The sequence below is a fragment of the Scomber scombrus genome, chromosome 9 (assembly GCF_963691925.1).
Source record: "Scomber scombrus chromosome 9, fScoSco1.1, whole genome shotgun sequence".
NCBI classification, from domain to species: domain Eukaryota; kingdom Metazoa; phylum Chordata; class Actinopteri; order Scombriformes; family Scombridae; genus Scomber; species Scomber scombrus.
Genome location: NC_084978.1, coordinates 32,507,480 through 32,530,635, shown reverse-complemented (window position 1 = coordinate 32,530,635; position 23,156 = coordinate 32,507,480). Strand labels below are relative to the sequence as shown.

Genomic DNA, 23,156 nt, shown 5'->3' with positions numbered 1-23,156 from the left:
AAATTAGTGGCAACGTCAAAACGTGAACCAGTGGTTTCACCATTTAAAGCAGATGCAGAAATTTTACCTTCCTTGATTAATGTCAATTTTTGTAGTTCCAAATCCATTTTCAATTTCATTTTTTCCAATTCCTTCTCATGATCCAATTTCAAAAGCAGCTATTATTTCTGCTGTTCAAACCTAGCCAATCCTAGAAACACTTACACCAATCTAACCTCCCCCATCCATCAGCACATCACATTCTTATAAGTTAGCCTTGATGATACTCTTGAGGTTTTCCTTTGTGCGTTTGGGCTCCACTTCAACAGAGTAATGCTGAGCAATCTTAATCAGCTGCTCCTTGATGCACTGTGCCAGCAACTCATCAGAGGGATATTGAATAAACTCCTCCACAATGTTAGCCATAACCAACCAGATCTAGCAACCTAGACAATCAAAATGAGGTACATTCAACAAAACAACATGTTATGCAACAAATGGAAAAAAGACTGGAGTCTCCCCATACTAAACTGACTAGAAAAAGTAACTAGCTAACTAAAACTCATCCCTAGTCTTCGGACAGGTACCAGTGGCAGGTGTTTATTCACTGTAACCCAGCAGCATTTGAAAGCAACTGCATAAAAACAGCGACTCCCCAAATTAAACAAGCAACAGACCCTCTAGTAGACCCTGCTACTATGCCTGACCCAGGAGAACACCAGTTAACATACTGCCACACCAAACATTCTTGTTTACCTCAAAATGATGAGCCAAAAAAGAAAAGAAAAAAAACGGATTATATTAAAGCTCCCCCAAACTAACAAAACACTAGTCATGTGCAATATTCCATCCAAAAGTAACACAAAATGCTCCCAAAAGCCGGTTTGACGAGCCCCCATTATGTCACAACCTGGCTCAGAGGTAGGACAAAAGTTGGAGACCACACATGACTTTTTAAACTAGGAAACATACATTTATTTTATTTTATTTTATTAAATATGTATGTCAGTTCATCAGTAATGTTTGAAATGTATGGGTGTGTGTGAATGTGTGTAAATGGAAGATGAAACAAAAATATAAATAACCAAAGCTCAGAAACTCAAACAGGAGAGAGAGAGAGAGAGAGAGAGAGAGAGAGAGAGAGAGAGAGTGAATGCTAAGAGCTCTTTTTTTAAAGGAGCATTAACACCAATTCAGGTGTTGACCATCTCTCCTGATTAGCCACCTCCCAGATCCCTTACAACCAATAAGAAATTAGGGTTAGGGTTACACTAAGCAGAAACACTACAGATGTGATGACGGCTGTCATTTCCAACAGATGAGCTTTCAAATATTTTCTAAACATTACGATACATTTACGTCACAATCTGTTGCTCATGAATTGAATTTATAGGCAACAGGAAAACTGTAAATGTAGTAATTAATGAATGCAAAATACTTGCTTCTAGAAATGGCGCAGCAAATAGAGCTTTAATGCCATTTTTGAACAATCTTATTTTCATTATTTCTGTACTTCAAATCATCAAAACTTCAAAATCAAACACAGCAGCCCTTGAGCAGGACTGATAATTGATAATAATTGACTGTGACTTAAGCAAGTAATTAAGTTTTGCAGATTGCTTACTTTTATGAAGAAGTTCTTACACATTGGAAAGTGTTTGTTTTCTTAAAGTATAATTTGATTCTGTTGTGCATTGTGCAGAGGAAGTGATGAATGATCACTATGGCCCTTGAATATGCTGCCCTTGAAAGGTCAATCTCCATAAAAACTCCTAGAAGGGGAATTCCCTGGGGAATTATGAGGGGAAGTCAACAAGCACTTGTTTAAGTGTTAAGTGGAACACCAACAGCCAACGGGAAGTGCTCACTGATGACTGGCTGGCACCTGCTGTAAAATATCATACTTCCACCGACATAAGTATTTGATACATCAGAAAAACAGAACTTAATATTTGGTACAGAAATCTTTGTTTGCAATTACAGAGATCAGACGTTTCCTGTAGTTCTTGACCAGGTTTGCACACACTGCAGCAGGAATTTTGGCCCACTCCTCCATACAGATCTCCTCCAGATCCGTCAGGTTTCGGGGCTGTCGCTGGGCAATATGGCAATATGGCAATTTTTGTTTTAGATTCCGTCTCTCACAGTTGAAGAGTACCTATGATAAAAATTACAGACCTCTACATGCTTTGTAAGTGGGAAAACTTGCAAAATTGGCAGTGTATCAAATACTTGTTCTCCCCACTGTAGGTGAGAGCCCCAGACACTGCCATTTGCTCTTTCATATAAATACACTGTTAAAGACATATTACAGTGTCGCATCAAAACTCATATTCAAGTAAGAATCAATTGGAGCCTGTGGAATTATTTCTTTATTCATCAGCAAAGTGTTATTGGACGAACAACAACATTGTACACACAAATGTGAGCAACTTATAGAAAAACAGCAGGTCTGAGATCTGTGTTTTTACCCTCATTTTTCGTTGGCTAGCTAGTCAGTAACACAGACTTTGTGAAATGGTGGGTTTGACATTCCCGTGCTGGTCAGATGAATGCATACTGCACATGCTCTATTGGCAGAGCATCAATACTAGAGAATTCCGTCACCTAAGTCAGGTAATTTCCAGTTAGCTCTTTATTAACTTGAATGGGGATAAAATGATTAAATTGTATGGTTCATTTAGACTTTCTAAATGTTATCAGACCGAATGGATCAAATTTTGACAGTGACACGAGTCATTTGGCAGGGGCTGTGTAACGCTCAAAACTATTTAAGAACCATTTTATGGCTGTTTTTGAAACAAAAGTCCTCCACTCCAGCTTTAATATTTTGCAGTTGTACGTAATGAACAAGTTGTAACTATGGTTACAAATACAAAACCTGGTTTTCCAAGTACACCTTTTTTAATGATATCATATCTTATAGTTTTGGACTATGCTGGCTGCCCTCCACCTCCAAACGTCTTCCCCACCTGACGCGGCTTTCAAAGCTATTGCAAAAGGAAGTCAAGTTTTTTGGCAATTAAGTAATATGCAAGTTGACTTTGAATGACTAGCTAAATACCAATTTGTGGAAAATTACCCTGTTTATTAAGTTCCTTTAAGATTTTAAGTGCCTGTGTGAAAATGTTTTCTGCACCAGATATAATTTGCATGTGTAAAAAGTTTTTGTAGTTGTAGAAATACATTGTATATGACTAATAAAAATGTGTGCAGGAATAATTTCACAAAGTCTGAGAGATGGACACAATTTTCTTGCTTGTGTATGCAACACTGAATTTTCAAGCTAAAACTAGACGTTATGAGTACACATTGTAACCTTGTTTTTACAACTGAATCCAATTAGTCAAAAGTAGAGTCAATCTGTCCAATTAGAGGGCAGATGGTTCTGTTGCATTCATGCCCCTGCAGGATGCCGTAAATAATAACGGTAAACTTTAAAACCTGTGCAACAACAATATCAATCATCAGGCTACGTAGTTTCCGGTAAGCGTATTCCGTCACTTCCTGTTACCGTCTGTGTTACTGTTTACTGTTAGCGTTAGTGTCTCTGCTCTCTACTCCGCTAACTTTTATATATTCTTAATTCCTGTTGATACTTATTAATTGTACACTTAAGCATACGCTTGTTTGGTTTAAAGCGCTTCTTGCTTTTCCGATCTCTTAAAACCCACAGTTTTAAACTTCTGTTGCTTTAGCTCTATTGTTAGCTCCGGTTAGCTCCACAGCTAATCTTGGTTAGCGGTTAGCCATGGCTTCTCTCCCCTCTTCTCACTCTTCTGCTCTATCTTGCTCGGTGTGTCACATGTTTAGCTACTCCTCTGCCTCCTTTGACGGTAATGATACTTGTACTAAGTGTAGTCTGTTTGCAGTCTTGGAGGCGAGGCTTAGTGAGTTAGAAACGCGGCTCCGCACCAAGGATAGCCAGTTAGCTCCAGTTATTAGCCAGGCCCCAGTAACCGGTGCGAGCCGTCCTGCAGCCAGTGTTAGCATAACTGCTAATCCCCCGGTAGTTCTCAAGCAGCTGGGAAACCAGGGCAGGTGGGTGACTAATCGAAGGAAGCATAGCCCCAAACAGAAGCCCACGGTTCACCACCAACCACTTCATGTTTCAAACAGATTCTCCCCACTCAGCAACACACCTGCTGAGGAACAGACTCTGATCATTGGTAGCTCCATAGTCAGAAACGTGAAATTAGCGACACCAGGGACCATAGTCAAATGTATTCCTGGGGCCAGAGCGGGCGACATAGAGTCAACTTTAAAACTGCTGGCTAAGGATAAACATAGATACAGTAAGATTATCATTCATGCTGGTGGAAATGACACCCGATTACGCCAATCGGAGGTCACTAAAATTAATGTTGAGTCGGTGTGTACATTTGCTAAAACAATGTCGGACTCCGTAGTTTTCTCTGGGCCCCTGCCTAATTTGATCAGTGATGACATGTATAGCCGCATGTCATCATTTAACCGCTGGTTGTCGAGGTGGTGTCCAGATAATGATGTGGGCTTCGTTGATAATTGGCAAACTTTTTGGGGAAGACCTGGTCTGATTAGGAGAGACGGCATACATCCCACTTTGGACGGAGCTGCTCTCATATCTAGAAATATGGCCGAATTCATTGACCCAAATCCATGACAACCCAGAGTCCAGACCAGGAGACAGAGCTGCAGTCTTACACGCTTCTCTGTGCTTCCACTAGAGCAGTTACCCACCCAATTACATATAGAGACTGTGTCTGTCCCCCGACCTCCTAAACCAATTAAAATAGCTTTTAATAGAAGAGCGATACATAAAAACCTGACCAAAATTAATACCACTCCAGTAATGGACCATCAAAATAAGAGAGTTAAATGTGGACTCTTAAACACTAGATCTCTCTCCTCTAAAGGTGTATTAATCAATGATATAATATCAGATCATCATATTGACTTATTCTGTCTTACTGAAACCTGGCTGCGTCAGGATGAATATGTCAGTCTAAATGAATCCACTCCTCCCAGTCATATCAATACCCACATCCCTCGAGACACCGGCCGAGGAGGTGGAGTTGCAGCCATTTTTAACTCAGACCTAAAAATCAACCCTAGACCTAAACTTAATTATAAATCATTTGAAAGTCTTGTTCTCAGCCTTTCTCACCCAGCCTGGAAAACTTTACAGCCTGTCTTATTTGTTGTAATCTACCGTCCTCCTGGCCCGTACGCCGAATTTTTATCTGACTTCTCAGAGCTTTTATCAAATTTAGTCCTTAGCACTGATAAGATAATTATAGTAGGTGACTTTAACATTCATGTGGATGTTGAGAATGATAGCCTTAACACTGCATTTATTGCATTATTAGATTCAATTGGCTTCTCTCAAAATGTGAATGAGCCAACTCAATGTTATAACCACACCCTCGACCTTGTTCTGACATATGGTATTGAGGTTGAACATTTAATAGTTTTCCCTCATAATCCTTCTTTATCAGACCACTACTTAATAACATTTGAATTTTTATTACTGGACTATACACCACTGGACAGACATGTTCTTACTAGATGTCTGACTGATGGTGCTGTCACTAAATTTAAAGAAAAAATTCCATCAATGTTGAGCTCAATGCCATGTATCAATACAACAGAGATGACTTATTCTGATTTCAGTCCCCCCCAGATTGACTGTATTGTTGATAGCGCTGCAGACTTACTGAGAACAACTCTGGACTCCATCGCTCCTTTAAAAAAGAAGATAATTAAACAACGGAAAACAGCTCCTTGGTATAATTCCCAAACTCGACAATTAAAACAAATTTTACGAAAACTAGAAAGAATATGGCGTTCCACCAAATCAGAAGAATCTCACCTAACCTGGCAAGACAGTCTTAAAACATATAAGAAGGCCCTCCGTAACACCAGAGCTGCCTACTACTCATCACTAATAGAGGAGAATAAAAATAGTCCAAGGTTTCTTTTCAGTACTTTGGCTAAACTGACAAAGAGTCATAACACTACTGATCCATGTATTCCTTTAACTCTAAGTAGTGATGACTTCATGAGTTTCTTTAATGACAAAATCTTAACTATTAGGGACACAATTAATCACCTCTTGCCCTCAATAAGCACTGATTCATCCTCTAACATAGGAAACTCAGAAACTGCTTTTAAACCTGATATTTATTTAGACTGTTTCTCTCCAGTCGACCTTATAGAATTAACCTCAATGATCACTTCCTCTAAACCATCAACCTGTCTTTTAGACCCGATTCCAACTAGGCTGCTTAAGGAAGTCCTTCCCTCTGTTAGTACTTCCTTATTAAATATGATCAATCTGTCTTTAGTGACAGGATATGTACCACAGTCTTTTAAAGTAGCTGTCATTAAACCACTTCTTAAGAAGCCTACTCTTGATTCAGAGGTTTTAGCTAACTATAGGCCCATATCGAACCTCCCCTTTCTCTCTAAGATCCTCGAGAAAGCAGTTGCTAATCAGCTGTGTAACTTTCTAAATAATAACAGCTTATTTGAGGATTTTCAGTCTGGATTCAGAGCTCATCATAGTACAGAAACTGCACTGGTAAAAGTTACAAATGACCTCCTAACTTCATCAGACAATGGACTTCTCTCTGTCCTCGTCCTGTTGATCTTAGTGCTGCCTTCGATACTATTGATCATCAAATCCTGTTAAAGAGACTTGAACATTTAATTGGTATTAAAGGAACAGCATTAAACTGGTTTAAATCCTATCTGTCAGATAGATTTCAGTTTGTAAATGTCAATGATAAATCCTCCATGCAAACAAAAGTAAAACACGGTGTTCCTCAGGGTTCAGTGCTTGGACCAATACTATTCTCCTTATATATGCTTCCTTTAGGAAATATTATTCGGAAACACTCAATAAATTTTCATTGTTATGCAGATGATACTCAATTATATCTATCAATAAAGCCTAATGAAATCAACCAGTTAACTAAACTACAAACATGCATCAAGGACATAAAGGCCTGGATGACCTGTAACTTCCTGCTGTTAAACTCAGAAAAAACTGAAGTTATTGTGCTTGGCCCTAAACACCTTAGAAACACATTATCCAATGATATAACTACTCTGGATGGCATTACTTTGGCCTCCAGTACTACTGTAAGGAACCTAGGAGTTATATTTGACCAGGATCTGTCCTTTAATTCCCACATAAAACAAATTTCAAGGTCTGCCTATTTTCATCTGCGTAACATTTCAAAAATCAGACATATTCTGTCTCAAAATGATGCTGAAAAACTAATCCATGCATTTGTTACTTCTAGGCTGGATTATTGTAATTCATTATTATCAGGCTGCCCTAACAAGTCTCTAAAGACTCTCCAACTGGTCCAGAATGCAGCTGCACGCGTTCTGACAAAAACTAGAAAGAGAGATCACATTACTCCTATTTTAGCTTCACTGCATTGGCTTCCCATAAAATCAAGAATAGAATTTAAAATCCTTCTCCTCACTTTTAAAGCTCTTACTGGTCAGGCTCCATCATACCTTAAAGAGCTCATAGTACCTTATGTACCTACCAGAACACTGCGCTCCCAGAACGCAGGCCTACTTGTGGTACCTAGTATCTCTAAAAGTAGAATGGGAGGCAGAGCCTTCAGTTATCAGGCTCCTCTCCTGTGGAACCATCTCCCAGATTCGGTCCGGAGGGCAGACACCCTCTCTACTTTTAAGAGTAGGCTTAAAACTTTCCTTTTTGATAGAGCTTATAGTTAGCAAGCTCCTAGTTTATGCTGCTATAGGCTTAGACTGCCGGGGGACTCCTACCTCCATGATGCACTGAGCTCCTCTTTCCTCCTCTCTCTCTCTCTCTATCCATCCATCTATATCCAATAACATTCATGTACTATTAATGCATTCAGTAACCTACACTTCTTCCCCGGAGTTGTCTGTGCTTTCTCATCTCACAGGCAATCTGGGCCTGTAGACGTCCGGATGACAGATTCCAGTCCCGGACCTTCTAGCTTCAATGTTTATTTTCAATGTGCTACTCTCTCTCTCTCTCCTATTCTTCCTCTCTCTCCCCTCTACCCCAACCGGTCGAGGCAGATGTTCTCCCACTTTGAGCCTGGTTCTGCCTGAGGTTTCTTCCTGTTAAAAGGGAGTTTTTTCTTGCCATTGTCGCTAAATGCTTGCTCATGTGGGAATGTTGGGTCTCTTTATAAATTAAAACTTGAAGAGTTCGGTTTAGAACCTGCTCTATGTGTAAAGTGCCTTGAGATAACTTTGTTGTGATTTGGCGCTATACAAATAAAGATTGATTGAGATTGATTGATTGAGGTATATTATCATTCAACGCCTTCAACTACTATCTGCTATCTTTTTATTGCTTGTGTATGTACTTATTATTTATTGTTCTTATTCTTTCTTGATGCTCTTTCTATTTTTTGCTATCCACTTGCTGCTACAATAATGTAAATTTCCCAAATGTGGATATCTAATCTTAAACATTAGAGATGCACGATAATATCAGCATGGCATCGGTATCAGCAGATAAAGGCTTTAAAATGAGAGATCAGCACTGGCCGAAAACAACATTCTTGCAAGTATGACAGGCCAAATTGGTTCCTCCTCCTCCACTGCTTAGCTGTGCTTACTGCCTTGGAATGTTTCACCCTGATGGTCCTATCACTTCCTCTGCAGGCTCCACTTCACTAAGCTGCTTCTTCCCACTTAAACCTGAATAATAAACTTGGGGTCGGTGCTCCAGTTGGATCCACTCAGAGAGCTGGTGCTAGCTGGGAGGCCAACTGTACAAATGGATATTTTCAAGTTCAGAAAGGCTGCTTTAAGTACCCACAATAGAACAGTAATGTAGCTTCAGGATGTTAGCAAATGTCTGCTAGCATTTTCAAAATAGCAGCATCAATACTGGGAAGGGACTTCTCAAGCAGAATCACTTGGTTGTATTAGAAGGCTCTGATTTAGCATGTTTGGTTAAATAGCATAAGCATTGCTAGGCTAACAAGTAAAACATGCTTCTGAGAAATATTGCCCTGAGCAACCTTGTATCTTTAAATGGATGAGCGCTGCCATTGATGATGCTGAAGCTTTAATTCTTAGACTAAGCTGTAGTAAGAGCTTAGTCTAAGAAGATACAGGAAGAAAAGTACAAGGCACCACATCAACACCAAATCAGTCAACAACATTTAACAGTCAACAACAGTGTTTGTTAAAAAAGCTCACTACACCCGCCATGGTGAACAGCTCTTTCTTAAAGAGATCCTGAATCATAGCCATAAAGAAGATCTCTCAATAAGCCAATGAACCAACTAAAGCCAGCATATTCTGCTCCTGTGTGTGCATTTACACAGCACACTGGCATTTCAGATTCAGAGGCTTGAGGAGGAGGAGTATGGTATTGACCTGTTCTATGTGAAAAGTGCCTTGAGATAACTTTTGTTGTGATTTGATCTTACATAAATAAAATTGAACTGAGCTGAATTGAAAGTGCTACACAGGAGCCGGTAAAGGAATCTAATTGCTAGCTATGGTAATGTAGGCCTATATTAAACAAAGACTTTGGGATTTTTTTACACAACCCATTTATACTTAAAATGACCAGATGTGAACATAGTTGTTTTTTGGCCAGTTGCGTACATAAAAAACCTGACAAATCAAGAAGTTTTTATATAGATGGTCTCTGAAAAATAAATGTAATAAAGTAATCTCTGACCGCTGACAATTTTTTATTTGGCACAAGGGCTGAATGAGTATGAATCATATGATAGTACCTTTATAGGCACCAGGGGTCAGATCCATTAAACTCTGTGTACATATAAAGACAAAAAAGAGCAGACAATCAAAAGAAAAAAGGTACCGGTACTGCATCCATATTATTAATTATTAATCACATGTACATGTAAAGACTTATTTACCATCTCTCCACATATACGGCCACTTGCTACCTTGCTATTTATTGCAAATTTTGTAACTATATGTGCACAAAGCACTTTTACTGATCGACTAATTGTATATATTTTTGCTGCTATTTGAGAGTAAAATGCAACAAAATGTAATTCAAAGTGCATGGTGTTTTTACATGTGTACCTGAATGACAATAAAGTTATCTATCTATACCTCCTGAGTCACAGCCACTCCAGTGGAATGGAAAGAGAGAGGGTGGAGAGCTTTTTGGGAAAGACAATGGGCTTCTAAATAAACTAAAATATAAATGGACTCGACACAGTTGTGTTTATTTACATGAAATGTACCATTTCTAACAATGTTCAAATGTGTGCTGTTGAAGATAAATGGGCCTCCCAACCTGGCTGACACATTCAAGCAACAAATAGATTTATAAATATGCCAGCAGGATGTACAGATAGATCTGGATACTGCAAGTCGTGTGTGTGTTGTGTGTTAAGCATTTCTTACATTAGGATACGGACCAGCCCTGTGACTGTTACTTTTCAACTTTTTACCAGTGGCAGGAATATATGTAGTCGAAAGCTGCCTCACGTAACTGAAGCTTGCCTCGAGCATCTAGGCAAAATGATGGGCCCTATCTTACACCAGGCGCATAGCGGCGATGTATGTGTCTTTGCTAGTTTAAGACCGACACATTTGGCATTTTCTTGTCCAGTGGCCATCTTGTCTAAATAGAAAAATGCACATGCACTCATCTGTGCACCAGTTGGCATGTTGGGTCTCAAAATGAGGTGTGGTTAGGTGCATTGTTGGTACATAGCTATTTTGAGGCAGAGGAAAGCGACTGTGCTATTGACCAACAAAACCTGGTTAGAAGTCACTGGAGCATATTTCACTGTTATTTTAATGGAACATTATCAAGATTTTAAAGAGGCGGGAGCAGTATGTGTGTACACTCTGCCTGTTACCAGGGCGGAGCCAACTTGGTAGCCGGGGGTGGGACCTGCCCCCCCCTGGAATCTGATCGGCCACCGCAGGTGCCCCCCCACCACCACTGTTGGAATGTACTTGGTTAATATTCATTTTATACTAGTAGAATTGTTTTCTTATCCAAACCAACATTTTACTGTGATTTGATAGATTTTTGCTGCCTCACTGTCGTTACTCAAGGTGCATTGAATTTATTTTTTAGATTATTAGTTATTGTCTTATTCTATTATTTTATTGAGATGTATTAGTTACCGCATTACCGCTTACCGTTCTGATTTTCTTCTGTGCACTTGAAGGCGACACCTGACCTGACAAGCCGCTGCATACTTCACGGGGAGGCCCTGTGTGTCTACAGTCTCTGCACTCATGGTAAGTAGAGTCAGGCTAAGTTACCACCCTTCCTGAGACTGTGCCCTAGTCTGGCTCCCCCATCAAAACATTTCTAGATCCGCCCCTGCCTGTTACACACAGGGACGATTCTAGGATCAGACTTTTAGAGGAGCTCAGCTCCTAATGAGAATTTGACATACAATGCCCTGCAAGTGTTCAAACCCCCTGCTAAATAATTCATTTCACTGAATAACATAAATTACAACAATAAATATTAATACATTGTTGAGTGGTCTACTGTAGTGTATAATAATAATGGTTCAGAATAAACAATCACAGATTTCTACAGAGATGCCTACGATAGTTAATGAACCCTGAGGGAAAGGCAGTATTAATGACAGAACTATCCAAAGTACATTAAACCTGTTAATAAAACCATTTGAATCTCTAACAGACAATATTTATTTATTTATTTTTAGGGGTGCTGAGATCAAATTTAGCGGTGCTTGGGCATCCCTAAAAAGGGTCTAAAATCGCCACAGGGCAGTGGCACACAAACATGCAAATAAATTAGAAATAAAATGATTTTAATTCATAAAATACATGTCATAATGGTTAGTCATAATATTTATCAGGATCATTTAAATGCAAAAATAACAGAGGTGTTAACATGATTAAAACAGTTTTCAACAATATTTAATACATAATCTTGAGATGACATAGATCATGTTTACATACTTTAAGCAATTAAAACCCTGCTGACTTTACCTGTTACTCCATGACTTAACTAACCTATTTTAAAGAGAACCAAAGCTGTAATTAAAGATAAACAAACGGGAGCAGCCAGGTGGTCTAGTGGTTAGTGCGCATGCCACATAATGGCAGGGTCTCTGGTTCTAATCCAGCCCAGGCATAAGCCCACAATATATTTAAAAATGTTTTTTTTAAAAGATAAACAAAGTGTACTTATGCCACATGCTTCAGACCATGTGCTATAGATGGTTAAACTAGGTACCTATCTGTGTCAGTAGCTGGGTTGCATGCATGTTTACAGGCAGGTGATATGCAGACTGTGCATGCAGCCATCTGTTCAGTATGTGCTTTAGTGAAGGGACGCACTTGACCAGTTTATGAAACAACAAAAACAGGAAGCGCTCATTTTCAGGTTGTGGGGGGCAACTAGGGCCTGCATTGGATGTTTGATAAATGAGTGAAGTGCCCCCCTTCACTAGAGCACACTGAGAACTGATCAACCCTGTGTGTCCAAGAACCCTTCAGACTAAATTATGCAACATCAGTGGGACTTGTTAGTCATGAAAAATGAAAGCCTTGCAAGTTTTCCATTTGTATCAAGCAGCAAAAAACATTATGCGTCCTGCAATGTGACTATTGCAGGGTCTTCACTGCCTATATAACTCAAAGGCAAGCCACCTTTGTATTATTAGCCGCCTCTTTGTTAAAAATGACAGCAAGTGATGTTGACAGAATGAAGAAGACAGAACTTAACTCCAAGGGCAGTTCAGCACCTGGACAGTCTACAGCACACACAAGCTAGATTACATCATCACAAAAAGTGGCGATTACAAGAATTGTTTTATTTCATGACTAAATCATTACCTTTGGGAGATGAATATGAAGTATATTGTGAACTTTCTACACCATCACATTAGTGGAGCAGTGAACTCCAGCAGTAACAACGAGACCGGCTGATTAACACACACTGCAGCATTAAACAACTTAAACCAGCTCTGAGATGAAGAAAATAACTTTCTCACCTCAACAACCCTGCAGCAGCTGCTCAGCCAGTTGGACAGTAATTACTCTCCTGGAGCTAGAAGTGCAGCAGAGAGGCTGCTCTCCACTGCTGGAGACATGACTTTAATAACACAGTGAGGTTTGTTATTGTCAAACAGGCAGATTATTGTAAAATGCTTTCAAATTCACTCATTCATTCGTTTAACTTTTTAAAATAAAAACATCATTTTTCAAACTTTATTTTTTCATCAATCTCAGTATGAAATTTAAATCCTCATGGACACTTTTGTCTGTCAAATCATGATTTCTTTTTTCACTTAAGTACAGTCACTCTACATAAACGGCACCACACACGTACTCTAGCATTTGCCATATTGACTCAAAAAAATGGAGGGAAAACCCATATAATACATGCACACATTGTGATGTCAGTGCTAAAACAACAAATCATGCACGACTAAGCTGTCCATTCCATAGTCTTCAATGGTGAGTAGGGATGGGAATCGAGAACCGGTTGCAGTTTACAACTGGTTCCAAATTGTCCTAAACATCGAAATCATATGCCTCCAAACTTATGAATCCCTCTTACTGATGCCCAGGCGTGTTGTGTTGACAGAACAGACAAGGCGGAACTCATTTGTGACAGCAATGTAGCCTCCCTGCTGTCAAGAGCATGCACACACTAAAGTTATCTTCAGTTATCTTGTAGTTAATCTTCAAAAGCAGCAGCAGGGAGCACTTTGGTAGTCGAGTGGTTACCACGCACGCCACATAGTTGCTGCAGCCTTGGTTCAACTCCTGGAAAGGACCTTTGCTGCAAGTCATTCCTCTCTCTCTCCTTGTTTCCTGTCAGCCTCTATGCCAGCTACTTTCAAAATAAAGGCAAAAATGCAAATTAAAAACTAAATAATTACCTTTGTGACATGAAAATGAAGTGTACCGTGAACTTTCTATGCCGTAGCAGCTAACTACAGCAGTAACAAACGAGACCTGCTGACCAACACACACAGCAGCATTAAACAACATAAACCAACTCTGAGCTGAGGAAAATAACTCAGTGTTCAGTCTGTCTCACCTCAACAACCCTGCAGCTGCTCAAAATGTTGGACAGCAAAAGTTCTGGGAGCTACTAGTGCAGCAGAGAGGCTGCTCTCCACTGCTGGATATATAACATTAAACACTCTGCTTCCCCGTTATTTTGTTATTCTCATACAGGCAGAAGACTATAAGACGCTATCAAATCAATCAATCAATCAATCAATCAATTAATTATTTAATTAACACAGTTAACTTTTGGTTGCAGACCATTCATCTCATCTACAAGTTTTGCTTCATATATTCATCTTCAACAATGTGTAGCAGCTTGCTACACATTGATTGTCACTGAAATCCTGTGTAGCTCTACTTTTTTTCACCTAAACAACTGATCAGGAATTGATAAGGGAATTAAGAATCGGACTGATGAGCAGAATCGATAATGGCACTGGTATCAATAAAATCTTATCAATTCCCATTCTCATTTGTGATTGGATTGAGGCTAAGTTTACAAACACCAGAGGGCTGTTGCACAAAACCTAGATAGTGGATTAAGCCAGGATGTTCCGGTTATCCTGGCTAAATTTGGCTGGGACTCGGGTTGCAAGAAAGCAGGGTAGCATAAATTACCATGGAGATGTATTCCGTGCTGTTAGCCTGCTCCACACCGACTAACAGCCAGGCTTGATTAATCCTGGTGTCTTATTTGTTCAGTCAGCTGTCTCTCCAATTGGAAATCAATGTTATTTCATGGAATTCTGTATCCTGCCTCATTTTTATTAGCCTGCAGTAAAATACCACATACATTGTCATTAAGTTACTTTAATTGTAGGTAACGATTATAATTTTTATAATTATACATGTCAGTCATTATTAGTTAGGCTTACTGTCACATCGTTTTTTCATGAAGACTGCGGTTCATATATGGAATATATTGCTGCAGTTTTTTAGATGATTAGAAACGGCTGATGAAGCAAAGCTGGATTCAGTCAGCGCAACACAGTAAGTCCTATTCACGTGTTTCTTTCTTCACAAAGGTGTGTCCTTGTTGGGATGTTTGATATTTGCATGTTAGATGAAGAAGCTCTAATACTGAGGGAAGCTTTCTGTGCAGACAGCTGGGTCCAGCTGGGTTCCACCACTCATTTTTAAGGCAAAGTGTACAACTGTTCATATGTGAGTCAAATTTGAATGGGTTAAGATTTGAAAATAATTGCATGAATACTATATATTAATCAATTTTAAGAGAACATATATGAAGATTATTGCAAAAATGTCCCGTTGGTGTAACCATCAAAACTTAAATGAAAAAAGTTACATTTTTAATAAAACACCATATCAACTAGTTAGGCATAATCTTACACTATCACCCTTTCATATTAAATAAACATTAATGAAATACAATTGTTCTAAATATTAAATATAATTTGAGGGATCATATCAAGTCAAGTGCACCACATGAAGTGTAACCACCATTTAAGAGGCCTATTTGTTAAAATTGTGCAGAAGGCCATATAACAGGAAGTGGTTTTACAGAGAAGGACCCCTTCTACAACTGCTGTCTGACAAAGTTAGAAGCTCTCAACAATTACTCATAAACTGATGTTTTTTGGACTTACTCAGGTTTTCTCAGTTTATATGCCACATGGTGTAACCCTAGAAAAAATAGTTAATTCTTTAGAATTCATTAAAATGAATATCTACTTTAAGAATTACATTTCAAATATTGAGACCAAAGCCATGTGCTTTCACAGATGCCAAATTTGATTTAAAAATGAAATGTCAAAATCTTATAAGTGCTTACATCATCTGAGTCCTATTAAATGTCTTTCTGTTAGAGGACAATTTTGTCAAATATCAGTAGTTTATGATGCTCATTTGGTTAGATATCAGTAGTTTATGATACTAATTAAAGATGGATCATAAAAAAACACTTTTGAACATGTACAGTAGTTTTAAAATACCAAAAAATCATTTGAATGAGAAAAGTTACTCAAACATAACATCTGTGAAATATAATTATTTATATTTCTGCTATTTCATTACTAATATAAACAAAACTAAAACAATAACACTAAATAAATGAAATGGATTTTTTCCATTAGATGCCATCTTCTAACAAGGAAAAAGTGACTCATCACAGAGCATGTGTGAATGCTGCTGCATGAAACAGCTGGGTGGGAAGAATGTCTTCATCTGACTTCAACCACCTAACCTGTTTATTATATAATAACATCATCTGAACCACCTGACCTCTTTATAGTATAATAACATCATCTCTGAACCACCTGACCTCTTTAGATTAGATAGGACTAGATGTTACAATCCCTAATGATTCAGCTCAGCACTTTCCTTGAATGGGTTATGAGATGTCCTCTTGGTTGGATTGGGTTTGGCGATGACCATTTAGTGATGTTTCCTCCCATGCGACACATCTTCAGTTGTGTACCCCAGCTTCATTGGGTGTTTCGGCCATTTATCACAAGACACCCTCAGCTGAGGCAGGCCCACCGCAGGCTGATCAGACCTGGGTGTGTGCCGCATGGGAATAAGTGGTCATTTGGCTCCCCACTCTGTCTCCTTTCTGCTTAGCCACAGCCAGTGACTGCTCTTCTCAGCGACTGTGGCAAGTTCTTTGATGGTCTTCCTCTAGGTCTGCCCTCTGATGCCAACTTCCTTCTGGAGCCTTGCTGTGGAACTAGCAACAAAGCCCCTGCAGCCCACCTCTACAGGGCGCACCTTCACACTCCCTCCCCGTTCCTCTGCTTCAGCTGCCAGGTTGGCGTAGCACAGCTTTTCCTTTCATATGCCTCATCGATGGCATCTTCCCAAGGGACCGTCAGCCCAAAGATGAAGACACGGCGGCAGGAGTTGGACCAGAGTACCAGATCTGGGCGCATGTTGGTCACAGCGACCTCTGAAGGGAAGGGGAGTCTCTGGCTTAGGTCGACGAGCATTTCCCAGTCCCTATCTGCACTTAGTGGGCTTGAGTCTGATGGTGAGGTGTTGGTCCCCTCTTTCTCCCTATCCTGGATGAAGGATGTTGTCTGTGGGAAGGTAATCTGGGTAGTTGGTGGGATGGCATTGGTTGTGGCTCTCTTGTGCTCAACTGCAGAGGCTAAGCATTTCAGCACTTGATTGTACCTCCAGGTGTATCTTCCTTGGGTCAGGCAGATCTTACAACCCACTAGGATGTGTTTGAGGGCTGAACACAGGAGACATGCTGGGTCCAAACCAGAGATGTAGGTTTGTTGGAGAGGGAAGTACATCGTATGTGGCTCCGATTATAAAACTTAGCCTGTTAGATTCCATGTTCCACAGCTCGCTCCAGGTGATTTTCCTTTTCTCTATGCTTTCCCACCTCATCCACTGGCCTTGCTGTGAATGGGAGACTGCTCTGGCACACCTGGCTGCTTCCTCCTGGCATCGCACCTCCTCCACCACATGTCGTCGTTCAGTTGGAGTAGCCTTTTGCCATGTGGGTGCTGTTGTTCCTAGCCCAAAGCCTGCTCTGCCGTGTTGGACGTGCCCCATGATGTCCCGGTGTTTGAGGGCAGCCTGTGCATCAGCCACTGCAGCTTGAGGCTTCCACTTTTTCCCTGTTGCCAGGGTGGGAGCAGCACCTCGTACCAAAGGGTCCTGGGACACGGTGAGTGTCATCTCCAGCCGTGCTTTGGCACATTAATACGCCACCACCTGGCTTAAGATAGGTAGGGAGAGGGCTCCGTTCCCATACAGCCCCACACTGCTCAGGCATCTTTGCATGCCAAGCCGCTTCCTCAATTGAGCTCTCTCCAGTCGATTGCCATGGATAATGCAACCTTGTAGAGCAGTGGTGTCCAACCCTGCTCCTGGAGAGCTACTGCCCTGCAGGTTTTAGGTTTCTCCCCACTCTAACACACCTGATTCTAATAATTAACTTGTTATCAAGCCATTTGACAAGCTTCAGCTGCTTGATAATGAGTTAATAATTAGAATCAGGTGTGTTAGAGTGGGGAGAAACCTAAAACCTGCAGGGCAGTAGCTCTCCAGGAGCAGGGTTGAACACCACTGTTGTAGAGGTTGCATTATCCTGCCCCGCCACATGAGACGGGGCAGGAGACCAAATTTGAAGCACCACAACTTCAACTTCCCTGGAAGAGCAGATCTGTTGATTTGGTTGAGGCCGCTTATTGTATCCTAAGTTCTTCCATCTACTCAGAATGGGTTTCTCCAGGATCGTTGGTATTGGCTCTCCACTGATGCAGAACCTCTCATGAGTTGACGAATTTACAGTTGAAGAAATTAGTTAATTTATTAAATTAATTTACAATGATTGTTTCTTGACTGGATTTAAAATATAATATCATCGTCATTTCTTGGTGTCAGATGTTTGTTTTTTTGTTGACTGTCATATTTTCAGTGTCCATTTCTACAGCAAACAATGTTTTTGACTGTGGAAGGAACATGGTCAGGCAGTGTAACAGATTTTTTTTATGTACAGGAAAATAAACATGAACTAAAATGTGGAATTAATATAATCCAGTTTTGCAACGCAACCAAATGGTCTTTAACAAATTTTACATCATTGGCCCCAACTTATTTAGAAAAAACGGTTGTTTTTAGGATATGTCCTGCTCAATATTAACAAAACATTTGATGTTTTAAAATGAAGTAATTATTTTTCATGAATACACTTAAATACACTGTAGGTGGTTCAAATCATTAATATTTATCATTCTAGTTGGTTACACCATGGGACATTATCAGGATTCATTCAATCTTACTTTTGGTAAAAACTAAATGTTGCAAATGTCATTTCAAATGACATGAAACCAACATAAATACAAAATGTACATATTAATAAACCTGATGCTGCTTTTAAAAGTATTTTTAAGACATTTTTGAATTTCTCATCTTGCCAACCCTTATTTGTCAGTGACCCATATATTTGGACTACTTACACATTAAGTCCGATATTGTCCTCCAGGCTTTCTTTACACCGGACTAGTGCTGCCCGATTAATTTAATCGCAATCGCGATGTCACCCAGTGCAGTTATATAATGGCAAAAAATACTTTTAATCGCAAAAGAGACATTTAAATGTAATTTAATTTAATTGTGCACGTGAAAATGTTTCATCTATGCACCACGAGCAGATACTTCACAAACTGTTCTCAGTCTCTGTGTAGTCAGTGAAGCGTGTGCAGTGCGTGGTCACATGACTTGCCGGTGAGCAGACCAAAGACCAGGTGCTAATGGATGTTAACGAGCATCGGATGCTGAACTGGTAAACAAAAAAAACCACATCTGTTACATGGTGATATTTTCGATTTAAGCTCAGTGACGTCGAGCAGAGAGAGGCACTCTGTAAAACAACTCAAATTAAAGTCTCTACATCACACAGCAACACAACAAATTTATATCAGCACCAGAACATTAAGTATGAATGCAACGCATTGAAAGCTAACTAACTAATAAAGAGACAACTTACGACCAGCCTGTAAACAAAACAAAACACAAAAGACATGATGCCCCTGTACACGGCTTGCAAAGAGGGATTTCAGAAAATGATCCGGACCTGAGGATCACACCGGCGACAACATGGCCGTTATTACAACAGATAACTGTACTAACATTATGGAAGCAGTAGAGCTTAATCAATGGACCTAAACTTCACCTTGCTATTGGTAAGTTAGATTCTCAAAATCTTCAGTAATTATACAGTCATGATACCATTTTGTTTATTATATCGTACTCGCAATATTTTCCACAATAATCGCATTGACTTTTACACCAAAACGTGCAGCCCTATACCGGACATATTCCCAATTCACATACAGTGCATCCGGAAAGTATTCACACCCCTTCACTTTGGCCACATTTTGTTATGTTACAGCCTTATTACATAATGGATTAAATTCCTTTTTTTTCTCATCAATCTACACACAATACCCCATAATTTCAAAGCGAAAAAAGGTTTTTGCAAATTTATTGAAAATAAAAACCTGCCCCAGTCTGAGGTCCTGAGTGCTCTGGAGCAGGTTTTCATCAAGGATCTCTCTGTACTTTGCTCCATTCATCTTTCCCTTGATCCTGACTAGTCTCCCAGTTCTTGCCGCTGAAAAACATCCCCACAGCATGATGCTGCCGCCACCATGCTACATCGTAGGGGTGGTATTGCCCAGGTGATGAGAGGTGTCTGGTTTCCTCCAGGCGTGACACTTGGCCTTCAGGCCAAAGAGTTCAATATTGGTTTCATCAGACCAGAGAATCTTGTTTCTCATGGTCTGAGAGTCCTTTAGGTCTGACTGTCAACAGTGGGACCTTATATAGACAGGTGTGTGCCTTTCCATATCATGTCCAATCAATTGAATTTACTACAGGTGGACTCCAATCAAGTTGTACAAACATCTCAAGGATGAACAGTGGAAACAGGAAGCACCTGAGCTCAACTTTGAGTGTCATAGCAAAGGGAGTGAATACTTATTTACATGCGTTATTTCAGTTTTTTATTTTTTTTTAATTTGCAAGAATTTCTAAAAAAAACCTTTTTTGCTTTGTCATTATGGGATATCATGTAGATTGTTGAGAAAAAAAAGGAATTTAATCAATTTTGGAATAAGGTGTAACATAACACAATGTGGGGGAATAAAGGGGTGTGGATACTTTCCAGATGCACTGTTTATGTTTCATCTCCTCATAAGTTTTCATTAGAAGCTGTTGCTCGCTTCGTGAGAAGTATGTGGCACACATTCATTTTTTCCATGTCTGCATCAGTAAATCTGTGATCGATTGAGGGGTCTATTTAAGAAAGCCGTGAATTATTTAGACCTGGCTTGACCTAACCCCATATCTTCATCCTGGACTGGCAAACATGCAACGGCTTAAGCCAGGATGAACTGATGAGACTTTCGCTCTTCAGTTATCCTGGATTTCTGAATTCTGCTTTTGTGCAACAGCCCTAAGCACTCACATATCAGTCTTCTTATTTATTGTGTAAAAACAAATGCATCAAGGCTATAAAACTGTCAGCTTAAAATAGAACGGAGGAAACAACAATTTGTAGAATTAAGTGAAATTCAAACTGTACACCCGATACTTTGTTCAGGACTGATCTGTAAGTGCCAGTGTTTGTTTGTTTGTTTTGATGCTCACTGGAATATCTCTATTTTGACGACAACTATGTTCAAGAGTTGGAGCTGTATGCACTATATAGTGAAAAGTAGAGGTGACGTACCTCCTGTGGACAATATCATACCAAAACACTGCTAAACTCTACTATTCATTACATATCAGTGAGACAGAGAATATAAATTTAGACCAGAAATGTGCAGATTATGTACCCTTTAATTTATCATATGTTCTAAAAACTGACAATGACACCTGAGTTTCCTTGCTACAGTAGTGATATTGCTCACTATCCTATAGGTTTGACTGAAACACCACAAAACAGGATTAAACAGCTGTACAATCCTCTGTCAAAACAATGTTACCACTTCTGTTTTACACATGTTCAACTGACAACAAACAGACACGAAAATATTGTATAAGTAACATTACTGTTCACCGCAGCCAAGAGAAGATATTTAAGACTTATAAATGCAATTAAAGACTATCTCCTGTGGCCTTTTTATTTTGAGGGAACTGAAGTCCATTTTTTAAAATACTTTAAGACTGCAGATATGGTGTTGAAGCAATTATACACAACTTTTCCTGTGATGTCATTGCTTCTGAAAATGTAGCCTTCAGTGTGGCACCAGACACAGCAATTTCTTACTAGTCGGTTTTTCTTTGTCTTGGAAATACTCATTTTAAAAGATATATGTTATATGCAGTGACTAATCTCACAGCATATACTCAAATATTGTAGCTGTTAGACGGAAAGATGTGAAACAGGAGATGTTCTGAAAACTGAGACTGTTCGCAACAGAGAAACAGATGATGATGAAGATGAAGATGACGAATGGCAAAGGAAACACACCCACAAGCATAGGAATAACAGCTGTCTGAAACCTATGCAGCAGTGAGGCCTTACCCAGATATTTGATGGTAAATCCTCGAGGCGGATTAAGGGACCTCCGCATCCATCCCTCCCTCAGTACCTCCAGATGGTCCTCCTTCCCCTGTATCAGCAGCACATGCTCGTCTATCCATCCCAGGAAGAAGGTCTCGGACACAGCCTCGGTAATCCGCTGGTTCCACGCATGTTGCTGGGTATTTTCCGCTTTGAAATCGGCAAAAATCTCATAGCCGGTGTGATGTCTCGGCAGCTCGTCGCTCTCTGACACACCGGCCCCCACCGCATCCCCAGCTCCGACACTGGACAGAACTATGGCCAGAGAATGGGGAGCTATCTGCAGGAAAGACTCCATTGTTGCGTCGGCTTCTAGCTGGCTACCAAATGCAGTGTTATCATTGTATTGACCTATCTCACACACCGTCAGGTTTAATAGCAACCAAACAGTCCATGTTAGCTAGCTGGGGTTGCCGCTAGTAGCTACGATTTGCAACAGCCGCATATCTTCAACTGTATTTCCATGAAGCTAGCCTGCTAGCTCCATCGTCTTCCATGAAACCCATTCCTACATCTCTAAGATCCCTCTTCTTTTCCGAACGCGATATATCGCCTCGTAACTGGGTGCTACATTTACTTAAGACTCATGTCGAGTGCAATCCTCCAGAAATGAGAGATGACATTCGTGATTTTCGGTGTAAACCTCGTTGTTACATTAGGTACCTAAGACTATGGCTAGCCGGATGCTAACGTGTTAATGAATTCACCAGGGTAACGGATGAGCCCCGCCCCCTCTCCCCCGACCCCCTTATCTCGTCTTTAGGTTGCAGCTGGGTCTCGTGAGACAGCCACCGTTCACGGTTAACGACAAAGCGGGATCAAAGCAGCCGCAGCGAAAGTCCTGTCTCGTGCCTGTTATGTCTGGCACGGTGCGTGTAAACACAGCTGGATGCAGGTCAGTGTCATCCAGGTACGGTAGTGCAGGCATCGGTACGGAGCTGTGTCAAGAGAGCGTTAACACGACTGAAAAGACTATCTTCCGCCCAACATTTCAAAATAAGAGCTATAAAGCCACCATGCGTCGTTTTCATCTAAAAACAACAGCGGGAACCTGCCTAAAAGCCTCCTTAAAGCCGACACTAGCAGCAGATGAGCCTGACATTTCACTGTAATTAAA

At 40.1% G+C, this 23,156-nt stretch overlaps 1 protein-coding gene across 1 annotated transcript in view; it reads right to left on the bottom strand.

Moving 5' to 3' along the window:
- Nucleotides 1-22,634, bottom strand: part of LOC133985502 (storkhead-box protein 2-like) — a 165,193-nt gene extending 142,559 nt beyond the window's left edge. The window contains exon 1 of the mRNA XM_062425160.1: nucleotides 22,001-22,634. Within this exon, the coding sequence (XP_062281144.1) occupies nucleotides 22,001-22,337 (337 nt within the window). The 5' untranslated portion in view covers nucleotides 22,338-22,634. The remainder of the gene's footprint in view (nucleotides 1-22,000) is intronic.
- Nucleotides 22,635-23,156: the final 522 nt, after the last annotated feature.